At 34.9% G+C, this 12,083-nt stretch overlaps 1 protein-coding gene across 2 annotated transcripts in view; it reads right to left on the bottom strand.

Annotated features, from left to right (window-relative positions):
- Window positions 1-12,083, bottom strand: part of LOC108732486 (calmodulin-binding transcription activator 1) — a 47,516-nt gene that overhangs the window by 15,439 nt on the left and 19,994 nt on the right. The window contains exons 3-11 of one of the 2 annotated variants that reach the window (XM_018463329.2): window positions 9,064-9,135; window positions 8,418-8,609; window positions 6,810-8,310; window positions 6,272-6,501; window positions 5,929-6,204; window positions 5,515-5,840; window positions 5,289-5,450; window positions 5,109-5,221; window positions 3,962-4,054 (exon numbers count right to left, since the gene is read on the bottom strand). In XM_018463329.2, coding sequence (XP_018318831.1) covers window positions 3,962-4,054; window positions 5,109-5,221; window positions 5,289-5,450; window positions 5,515-5,840; window positions 5,929-6,204; window positions 6,272-6,501; window positions 6,810-8,310; window positions 8,418-8,609; window positions 9,064-9,135 — 2,965 coding nt within the window. The remainder of the gene's footprint in view (window positions 1-3,961; window positions 4,055-5,108; window positions 5,222-5,288; window positions 5,451-5,514; window positions 5,841-5,928; window positions 6,205-6,271; window positions 6,502-6,809; window positions 8,311-8,417; window positions 8,610-9,063; window positions 9,136-12,083) is intronic. The other variant, XM_018463330.2, reaches the window with a different exon arrangement.

A 12,083-nucleotide genomic window follows, 5' to 3' on the forward strand; every position in this document is an offset into this window, starting at 1 on the left:
CTGGAAGATGCTAAATTAAGAAGAAGCAGCTCGCAGAAATGGTAGGAGTATCAGATACAATCATCTTTAAAAATCTTCACGATCATCTTGGTATGACTAAAGTCAGCTCGAGATAGGTGCCGAGAATGCTCACTTCGCTTCAAAAACAAGAGCGTGTGGACTGTTCTCGAGCGTTTTTAGACCTCTGTAGTGAAGATAAAGATGGAGTATTGACTCGAATTGTTACTGGGGACTAAACTTGGGTTCATTATTAAGAAGCTGAGTCTAAATAGGACAAGTGGCACAAAAGAGGAACACCACCACCCAAGAAGTTTAAGGTGTCACAGTTGGCTGGGAAAATCTTAGAGCGGTTAAAGAAAGCAGTTAAAAAGAAACGAAGAGGAAAATTGGCTCACCCACCCCATATTCCTGACTAGCAATTATTACCTATTCCTAAACTTGAAAAAAGATCTACGTGGGAAGAAATTTTCAAGCGACGAAGAAGTGAAGGCTGCAGTTTCGGCGTATTTTTCAAAGACAAAACATTTTTTTTCGAAGGAATACTCAAGTTAATTGAAAGATCTTGAAAAAGTCGCAGGTGAATCTATTGAAAAGGAAAAATAAAATCGTAATTTATTTCCACTTCTTACCCCCCATTCCTCAAACTTAAAAAAGCCCCTTCGTAGTAAACAATATTCAGGGTAGAAATATAATCATGGCGGCTGAAGTGTAAGTTTAACCGAAAATCTTTTCAAACAAAACCCGTTCCCTATTTTAATACAAAATCGCCTATATTATATATCGATTTGATTTACTATACGGAGTGTTCGAAAATAGAAAAAAGGTTTCGTTTAAATGACAGCCCTGTGAAATACGAGTCCAATCGGAAAATATTATAGAAAAAAGTTGTTCGGAATATCAAAATATGGGACTATAAAAACCCCTTAACATTTTTCCATTAGATCCATATTTCGCAGAGCTACCATTTAATTGAAATTTCTTTTTATTATATCATCAATTTTAAATCAAATTTAGATGCTACAGACGATATTGTATTAAAATGGGGAACAAGCTTTGTTTGAATAAATAATAAATTCAGTAAATTTGAATTGATTTCTAAAATTGTTTTAAAAATGTCTCCATTGATGATATCTATAATTATTTCAGTTATCATAAAATACCCTATTAGGCGAATTGTATAAGCTAAAATAGGTTAGGTAGGTGGTTAATGATTCAATTATTTTTTACATCAATGGAACCTTTAATCCAGTGATTATTCTAATATTTAACTGACCGAAAAACTAAAGGAAAGTATAAATTAAAATTTCTCAAAGAATCCAGTCATTAATTTTTCATTTAAAACTTTTTGAACACTGTGTACAAAAATAGTACATAAGTACTTTGAAATTTATTCTCCAAGCTCAAATTGTTCTAGTGCTAAAGAAACATAACATCTCGACTTTTATTTTGTATTTTACATTACTACATCTTAACGAAAACAACAGAAAAAGCCAACGCTATGAAGACGTGCAATAAATAAAGCAAACAGTTTTGCAACAATACCTAACATGCACAGTTTTAATGTACCTACAAACAAAGATAGCATTATTCTTTTGTAATTTTCTGGGTCATTTTTAAACAGATGAGGAAATATACCTGTGTTTTTTACGCAGAGTATTGAATGGTTAGTCACCATAATATATAGCATGTATCGAATGTTGTTAATAGCCTACACACGCATAAACAGGGCGATTAAAATGTTTTGACGATCTTATGCATGACTGTGAAGAGCATTAATCGGTTAATTCAACAATTTAATTAAATTAAATCGTCTTTTAACTTAAATATGGGATCTTCCTCTACAAAAGGTTAACATTCCTTAAGGGTGTACCCCAGTTGTTTGTAATGTTTTGTAAATAAGCTATTGGACCGATTCGACGGGACTTGAATCTTGATGAAGCTCCTGTACAAACTAGAGTGGGTGGATCGGGTTACGAGTTTCGATGACAGCCGGACCACAGGTTCAACCATAATGGGGAGGGGGGTTAAAAAGAAACCAGACTAAGAGAAGTCACTGAAAGAGGGCAGCAGTTTTTTCAGTACTTATGGTGGCGGAGATCATGAGGATCAGTATGGCACTCTGATGGACAATACTTTTCTTTTTTTAATGTTTTCATGGGAGAGGGGATATCTTCAAAAGACACCCAGCCGTCCGTACGACTGGGTAATGTCGGATTCCCGAGGAAGAGGTCCTCGCACAATACTGCGACGTGGAAGGCAGTGGGAAATAACTACATTATGATATCCTGAGTACAACATTCTTTTACAACTTTACAACTTAAATGATGGCGTCCTCTAGGGCAAGGACTCCGGATGTAAATAAGTCCTCCATTATCGTCGGCTAAGTTTCTACGATTTTTCGCTTCTTTCACTATAAATAAGATACCGTTACAGTCTAATTTAGTCGAAAATTACATAGGCTCGATCGGATTATTAGAATACGACAAATTATGTACACCAGTATTGTCATAGAAAAAGAAGGAGAAGAAGCGACTTTTATATATTTAGCAATATAGTTACAATGTAATTAATAACCCAATAACCTACCTAACAAGATAATTGGGGAACTATCACAGGGTGAGTGAAAACGGGTAAGCCGTCTTACCACCCTGGATCTTCCTGACCTTGAATTCGACTCGTGATTACCGACTCTCGATTCGACTCCACTATTATTATGAGTTCCGCAAAGTAAATGGCCGCTAATTGACTTACTGACACAGTAGGTAGGTAAGTATGTGTTAGCATACAGTTTTAAATAAACAATTTAGATTTGGCAACTTTGTACCAGTGACTTGAATAAGAATTTGTGGATACTATGTAATAGTTTGGAAAACGTCATCAAGATAATATATATATAAGGTAACGAAATGGGTAACCGGGAAGGGTACACACAGCATTCTCTGTAACAATCTGACCCAACTGAATCTAATCCATTAATAAGCTGCCACATGACAATGCAAACAAATTTCCATCTACCAAAGGGTCTTATTGCTGAATTACGTTTACAATTTTACGAATTTCGAGAAATACTTTTGTGTTCGTATTCTCTGGTGTATATGAATTAAAATTGCCTAATAAAAATCTATGCTCGCGAACGGTTAATTAAGAAATTCGAAGAAGATTCTTAAAGGTGGATGTTTGGAGCGCGGCACTGTACGGGTGCGAAATATGGACGGTGGGCGCGACGGAAAAAAAGGTTAGAATCGTTCAAAATGTGGTTTTACAGACGAATGATGAGGATACCGTGGATAGAGAAAAGTAGATATGAAGAGATATTAGAAAGAATAGGAGAAAAGAGGAGTTTATGGAAGTCAACAAGAAATAGACGAGATAGGTTGGTAGAACACCTTTTCAGGCATGAAGGTCTAGTCGGAGACATATTAGAGGCAGAAACAGGAGTTAGGAGGAGTAGAGGTAGATCTAGATTAGATTACTGTTCACAAATAGTTAAGGATGTGGGATGTTCTAGTTTTAAAGAAATGCAAAGATTAGCTCAGGATAGGAAAGAGTGGAGGTGCATGTCCAACCAGTCTTAGGATTGACGACCTTATGACGATGATGAATAAAAATCGATTTTTTAATGTTATGATAAGGGGGCCCTTTAATTTTTAATAATATTTTTGATCTGAATGGTACATCAATACATTCTAGATCGTAATTTTTGACCCTATAAGTCCAATAGTTTATATAGTATATTTTGTTAAAGAATTCTGCGATCATCAATTAAATTATGGTACATTTTAATCACCCTGTACTCATAAAAACATATTTAAGGGTTAGTGGAGTTATAAAGATAATGTAAACAAGAAAACACCAATAATAACATCGACAACAGTTTGAGTAATCAGAGTAGTAGTGGAGCAACACCGACAAACAACAGTTAGATAAGTATTAGTGACAATTAGTTAGACATCACACTGACCTACGGCACTATTTCGGGTGTCCGAGTCATCATCAGACACTGCTTCCACGTCAATTAGGGGACTATTGCTTCGGGGTTCACTACCCGCTTCGCCTGTATCACCATACCAAAAAAATTAAGTCATATGCGCTTACTATTCGTATCGATCTTTTCAAATGTTCAAAAGAAATTTTACACTAGATTTAAGAAATATTATGTGGTATTCATGAAAGCTGTTATAATTAAAAAATATATTTACAGGTTTTTTGTAATTAAATAACTCATTTTGTTATTTAAGCAAGTATCCAATGGGTACAAAAAATTTACACTTGTAATAATTAATACTTAAAAATATATAATATATTTTACGAAATTATTACTTAGAATTGTCATTGTGTTGGATATGTTCAACTTGTTAACTTTCATAAATACCAAAACGCATTTTCTATAGACTCTCATTAAAATTAAATTTAACATTTTACAGATTTTACTGTTTTTTTAACTTACTTTAGTATCCTATCTTTGAAACTTTTAAAAAATTATTATTAAATAATTTATAATGGTGAACAAATTGGTAATGACATACTTGCACCTGGAAGAATATGGAAATTGGCTGTGGTGACCTCATAGTAATGGAAATCAAAATTTGACTTTCAGTAATGAGAAGTTCTCAACATTCTCAATATGTTATTTTATAAATAAATTTACATCTGTTTTATATACGGTGTTACTAAAATATTACTGGAAAAGTAGTTTACTCGATTCTTTGCGATGTTTTGATTCTTTGAATAATTATGGAATAACTAATGTTAAAAATTAAAACAATTAAAAAACCAAACCTATTATTGAAAACGTATGATGCACGTACTGGCACTATTCAAGTAAGTTTCGCTATTTTCTTCTCCTTGCACTAAGAATAAGGCAATCTAACTAGTTAATTAGTTTGCTTAATAATTAATCATAAGTGGTTTTTCAATTTCTGCAAAGAACGGAATAACATACTATTTTGGTACATTTTTGCAACACTGTGTATATATCAAATAAAAAGACAATTCAAAATAAATACATGCATTTAAAATTATTGAAAAAAATAATTATTATGACTAAAACTTCTTTGATCCTACCTGCAATACTTTGAATTTTAAGATAAAGAAAATTTGAAACTTACACAAAGCAAAATCCATTTTACGTGATTTAGAAGTTTCTAGGGTTTCGTTGTCATAAGACCCATCCTGGCTAGATAAAGGTGAACAAATTGGTAATGACATACTTCTATCAAATCTATAATCAACATACACAGTAATTTATTGTACAATTTATACAAATATTATTATTAGTAATAATTTACCTGGTTAACTTTAAACACTCTTTGCTTCTGGTACTTTTTGGTCGAAGTAATGGAGAATTATCGGAAGAAGTCATGTTGATTCCACTATCAATGGAAGGGCGTTTGACTAACCCTCCGCCAATCGAATTTCGGCTTTGAAGGTTCGAGTCAGACATTAGTGAACTTAAAATGAAAGAACATGCATCAATGATTGATTAAATATCCTTCTAACTGAAATGATAATTACCTTGTCATTATTCCAGGTTTCAAAAAGACTCCATCGTGCGATTTACTATTAGAAACTGCAGAAGCTATGGAAGTTATCGAACTGGCAGGAGAAATAGTTGGAGGACTCGGGTTGTCTGCTGATGCGATACTTGAATGCAAAATCAAATTTGCTTTTTCCCTTCTAGCTTCCAATTTTTCTAACTCTTTCACAAGCGCTATATGACGATTTGATTTTGCAACTTCAAGTGGCGTTTGCAATGACGAATTTTTAATATTAAGAGCCGTATGATTCCATCTGTAAAGCATTACAGCTGTTTCCGTGTGACCTTTACTGCATGCCCACATCTGGAAGAAAAGAAAATACAATGGGCATTGAAGTACTTGAACTTTTCGTATAAAATTACGCAGAGCTTAAAAGATCATAAGTATTTACCAGAGGTGTGTTTCCATCTTCGTCCTGACTTAGAGCATCAACTTCTGTTTCTAACAACAATGATGAGTTTTCTGCCCTCCAGTGGAGTAGGGCACAAACGAGCCTAGAATAGCCTAAAGAAGCTGCCAAATGCAGCAACGTCATACCTCGGTGACTTGCGAACCATGAGACACTAAGTTCTTCTCCATATTGCCATACCCGTGAAGTCATCGTTTGGCAGTATGATACTAATCGATCTTCAAAATTAGGCTGCATAAAAAGCACAGTATCTTCAACCTAAATTGGATAAGAAAAATTGGAGTACATGAAAAACTTTTTATAAAATCTTATTTAAGAGCATTACATGGTCAGATCCATCAGTGGGTTCCTGTTTTATGTGAAGTCGATCATCCATTGCCTCTAGTCTCTGTAGTAACGTGAATTTAAGCAAATTGTCGTTCGATTTCTCAACTTTGGGCTCTAACAACGTTACTTGTTCTTCGCGAGATGGTAATTTGTATTCAAATATCACAGAGTTTGATATCACACAGCCATTACAAGCTACCTGGAGCGTTGCTAAACCCACTTCGTGTGCTAAAATTCAGAAAGTTAGTGCAGTGGACGTAGAATAGAAAATGTGTTGGTATTATATAATGCAACAGATTACAGTATGTGTGCATTTAACATCTACCTGAATAATTCAGTCAATGAACCATTAATTCAACAAGCAAATTAGACAGAATTTAACCTTAAAATTGGTACCTAGTTTCTTTCATCCGAAGTGAAATTGCAATAATTCCTATGAATATCACAGGAAGTAAAACAATGATCAAGAATTGTTAATATTTAGTGCTTTTTAAATAATTTTTATATTTTATAATTGAATAAATATTCAAGCGTACCGGGACAATAGCAACGAAGTACTCCATCTTGTACAAGAGTAGTGGGTACGGGAAAATTATCGAAAAGTACTGTGTATGGTCCAGAAGAGTGCCAGGGACCCGTCACCAGTACTTTTACCCCTCCTTCCGGATATGCCCATTCTGGAGAATAATCCGTTATCTTAGCTGAGCTTTCCCCTCGGGAGTTTTGCTGGGATTGAGAGGATTCGTTTTGTTTTGAATGCTCTTGTCTTCCCTCTTCAGGATTATTGACTTCAAATAATCCGTTATGGCCGGAATCTAACGCATCAAACTCTGGAAACTCTCCTAACATATCAAAAGCGTCCAAATTGACAAACACGTCGTCGTCTACCACATGAGTGGGACTTACAACGTCGCAATTATCAATGAAATCCATAGGATTGATATCTGTTGCAAGGGACTGGTCGTGGTGGTGGTGGTGTTGTTGCGATTGCTTGTTGTTGATTCCTCTGTTCCTATTGCTTGAAGTATTGCAGGAGTTTTGATGCGATTCTAGATCGGCTGAACACAGTGGCATATTAGCGGATAACGTTTTCTGTATGTCTTCTTGAGACAGATCAAGGGTTTCATTAAAGAAACCTCCGCTTATGACGGACGAATGCTCGTTTTTGCTGGCCAACGATCCACTGGAATCGGTGTCCAAGAGTACGACGGAATCATCGCAAAAGTTTTGATGCTTAAAATCGATAACTTCTTCGTTGCTTGTATCCATTCGTTTCGATGGAGTGGGCGGAGCTGATACCATGACCATTTCGTTTAAGTGGCCGTCGTGTTGTTTTTGATGTTGATGATTGAACGAGAAATCGTTCACAGTTGATTGTCTGATATCCATTTTGTTTTCTCTTTTATTGTTGGTGGGTGCTACATTTTGATTAGGTTGCTGTAAGTACGCACTGGCCAGTTGGGAATCCATTACTTCCTGTTTAAGAACGAGTGACGGTGTCTTATTCATTCTATCCCTGTTCTGAGCTCGTCCTGCTGTGGTGCTTGAAACGTAGTTTGAAACTGAAACTGGTGCGATGAAAGACTGATGACTGTTATTGGAAGAATTAGTGGCCGAATTGCTATTCAAAATTAGAAGTCCTCCGCCGTTTTGTATTTGCGACAAACTCAAAACTAACGGGGCAGGATTGTTTGAATTTGTTGTGGCATGATTGTTGCCTTGTACGTGATGATTCCTAAGGTCTCTTGGGTATACTCTGTTGGAATGGTTGTTGTTTAAAAGGGTTCCGGTGGTAGAGGACACTTGATTATTATCTGCTCTGCTAGGGGGGCGGGAATTCGAACTAGAAGAAGCTAAAGAACTGGAAACATCGTTCTTCGGTGTTCCAATTCTACGCATGGGGTGTGAGCAGGATTTTCCATCAGCGCATGTGGAATCTGGACAACCACATTCTAGCTGTTTTACTAGAGCTGCTTGACGAGCAACTCTTTGTTTTTCCATCAGTTGACTGACTATAGTTTCTACGGTTTCAGCGGTCTTAAACAATAAAACGTGTATTTAGAAAAAAATAATAATATAAAAATGTAATTCTTTTTAATCTACAAGAGATAAAACTGATGCAAGTAGAAAAAGGCTCTTTTTACCGATATTTCTAGTTCGTTGTTGAGATCGGGTTCTTCTTCGCTGAAAAACATTGGCTTTAGCTGTGAAATAAGTTCTTCTTTTGTCCATTCTTTCTTGTCTGCCCAAAGGGAAAGGCTGGGAGTTATGACGGCCAGTTTGTTATCATCGGGATAGGGAACGTTTAAATAATGCACCAATACAATGTCAGGATTCTATGAAACATAAATAGTATTGTTTTCATTACTTATCCGGTTTCTTGGTGGTATGAAAATTTTGGTTGGAGAAATCTTTGCAAAATCAACTCATTTCTGCCGCATATTTATTTTTACATGAATTCTTTATGGAAAAAAAATCTTATAACAAATTGGACTACTTGGTTGTTACAAAAATATACACAGGTAGTTGAAACTAATTTTAAATTCTTTTTGAAAATTATAATTTTAGAATCCAGCAATGAATAATAAGTAAAACTGAGGCGCGCCATTAAATTAATAAATGGCATTATTTGGAATTTTAATCACACCATTTACTGGCAGTTTCGTATTTGTGGGAAACCTGTGCAGAGAAGTGATCGGTCTTGAGCTTTCACGTATGAAGTAATTCGATTAACCGAGAGCTTATGAAGGATTGAAGTCTTATAATTAATTCAATTAATTTAGAGATTACCTGAAGAAGCCAATAACATCTTCTGTGGAACGTGGGTAGAATTGCCGAATGAACGTAGCATCCATAAATGCACTGGAACAAACATAATAATATTGCATTCCATGTAATAGAAAACGTTGTCATTCGAAATTATAATGTAATTAACGTAATGTAATACAATGAGTGGACCATATCAATGTTCTTGACATTTATTCTGGAAATCGTTCAACTGTGATGTTACCGGAAATGTATGAAATTTAGGAATTGTATTGTTCCTAGGAAATGTATACAATTCCGAGACTATTTAGGAAACCTATAAAATATTGTTTCAAAGATTTTTAATACACACATATCCTCGAAATGTATACATTTCCTAGAAATTGCACTGGGAAATGTATAAAACAAATGTTTTTTGTGAACAACATGAATGAAACACGTTTGTAAACTGAGTTTATTCGCCTGATGTATATGCATTAGTGACGTTATTATTGTATGGTTAACAGGTAGATTTATGACAGACTTTAGTTTCTTTAACGCCGCTGCTGATATGTTAGAATAATATCTTCGAAAAGTATGCTTCATTATGATCTCCGCGCCCAAATGACCAGCATTATCATCTCTATAACATACTTAAAATTCAAGATCATCGTGTTTGCTAAAACAAAGATAATTTCGTCACATTATTCTAATATGTAACATATCAGCAGGGACTTTATAGATACTCCGGTCTTTCATAAATCTCTATAACTAAACAACGACGTCACCCATGGATATGGGTAAATTTCCAAACAACCTGCCGTATTATTGCCTATTTAGTATTACCTGTAATACATTTCCGATTGCTATTTAGGAAATGTATGGATTTCCTAGGAAATGTGTCTAATATAATCTATTTCACACATATCTGGGCGATTTTAGGAATTATACACACATCCTAGGAATTGTATACAATGACGGATTTCATACATTTCCGGTAATATCTATACGTAAATGTGGTAAGTAGGTAAAGTGATTCGGGTTAAGTTGAGTACTTTTATGCTTAATGCATTATAAATTATGAAATAATGCTATTCCATTTCATAAATGAGCTCAGTTTTACATGCAGAATAAGGGTTTATTAAGTTTTAAAAATAAAACTGAAAACCCTCGCATGCTTTAGCTTTCGAATCATACCTACATAATCTGAAAATTCTTCATAAATGCATGTAGGTAACATATAATCATGCATCAATGAAGTATTTGCCTTTTCATGGTTACCATTTGTATCGAAAATTGAAAATGATGGATTAACTTCTTTCTAGAAAAAAATCTACGAGCACACCTCAAATAACTGTAAAGATCTAAATTTCTATAGACATAATATACAGAGTGTTCCACCTACGACGGTTTTGTTCATAACTTTGATAACATACTTTTTTTCATAAAAGTGGTTTGGAATCATATGGTACATATACATAAAATATTTCATACAGAGTGCTCCATTTCTTCTGGACGCTACCTAACATCGTTATTTTAAAAGAAACCTGTGATTTGGACAGTTAGTTTAGCACGAATGACTTTATCTCTTTTGCTATCAGCAAAATGTGTACGTTATTCAGAGCCGGAAATATCGAAACCTACTTTTGACAATTTTATAGACGAATAACTTTTTTGTTAATGGAATGACCTCTATTAAATGATACTGTTTTGCCGCTCTTTAAGTAAAGCTAAGCTCATCTTGATAATCTTGTTTCTACCTTTATAGATCTTTTTCGATGGAGTCGAGTGTTTTTATTAAATAACAAGTTCTTTTCCTTTATCAGTCACTGTGAGCTCCAAACTGTTACTGTTAGCATCATTGCTTCGAGAGGTCAAAATTCACTTTTGCGAACAATTTGTTTAATCACCTTCTTTGTGTTAAAAATTGTTTGAAAAATTAAATTTCAAGGAGTTGTTTGTAAATAGGTACATCGTACACTTTAGCATAAGAAACTGCTGACACCAACTTCCATTTAAGTAATACTACTTTACCCTGTGCCGACAGCACTTATAATTTTTTTTATGTACAATATTTATTTACTTATGTTATTTACTGCGCCTACTGAAATCAATATAAGGAGTGGAATTCGTATCTGTTTTCACAAACGGCGCCGTGTCAGCCAGTTAGTCGGAAAAGTATAGTGTAAACAGTAAAAATCAACTTACATTCGAATTACAACAGAATCCAGACAATCTGAAATCCATTTTACCCGAATGAAGTCACGTAAAATAATTTCTTCGTTTTAACGGAAATAGTTCGACAAATCTTCTGAATAATCCGAAATAAAAAAACGAAGCGTTTTGCATTCTGTCGGTGGTTTCTTAGGCGCGTCTATGCTCATTATTATTAATTTTATTATCTAGGTACATTTTTTCTAAAATTCTCAGATGTGAATTGCTTAAAAAAGTAGCAAGTGGTTTTACTGTGGGATACCTACTGAAGAGTGAAAAAAAATCGCACAAAAAAATTGAAAAGTGGCTCAGCGTTCTGACATCACTGAAGCAGCCATAGAAAATTTTGAAAAAAGACCGAGCGGCATGGCCTAGAGATTTAGACTATTGCTTAGCATTTGGGAGGACGCCGTTCAATTCCAGGCCCGTCTGCCTTGGTTCAAGTTTTCTGTGGTTTCCTTGGATCACTTAGGCAAATGCTGGGGCAGTAATATTCCACAGATAATCTTTCATTCTCTTCTGTCTTCATTTCGTCCGTCTCATCTTTGTTACCCGAACCACTACCCATCCGTTCCCACGATTCCTGAAAGGAGGCTGAAGGGGGCCGTCAGCCCTACGTTCCGGCGTAATCTAGAGAGACTGCCCGCCCACCAACGTTAAATGCTGGTGGGAATTAAATAGTTCTAAATATATATTGCGGATAGATATTAGCTGTATGCTTTTCGTATTCAGAATACAAAAGGTCGATTACTTTGTTTTGCAATAAAAAATTACGTTGCCTACTCCTAAACTTAAATCCTAAAAAAAGTGTAGTAAAGTTGTAAGATTTGAAAATTTAGTCAGTTATCTAA

This window comes from Agrilus planipennis, unplaced genomic scaffold, assembly GCF_000699045.2.
Source record: "Agrilus planipennis isolate EAB-ADULT unplaced genomic scaffold, Apla_2.0 scaffold23, whole genome shotgun sequence".
Taxonomy (NCBI): Eukaryota; Metazoa; Arthropoda; class Insecta; order Coleoptera; family Buprestidae; genus Agrilus; species Agrilus planipennis.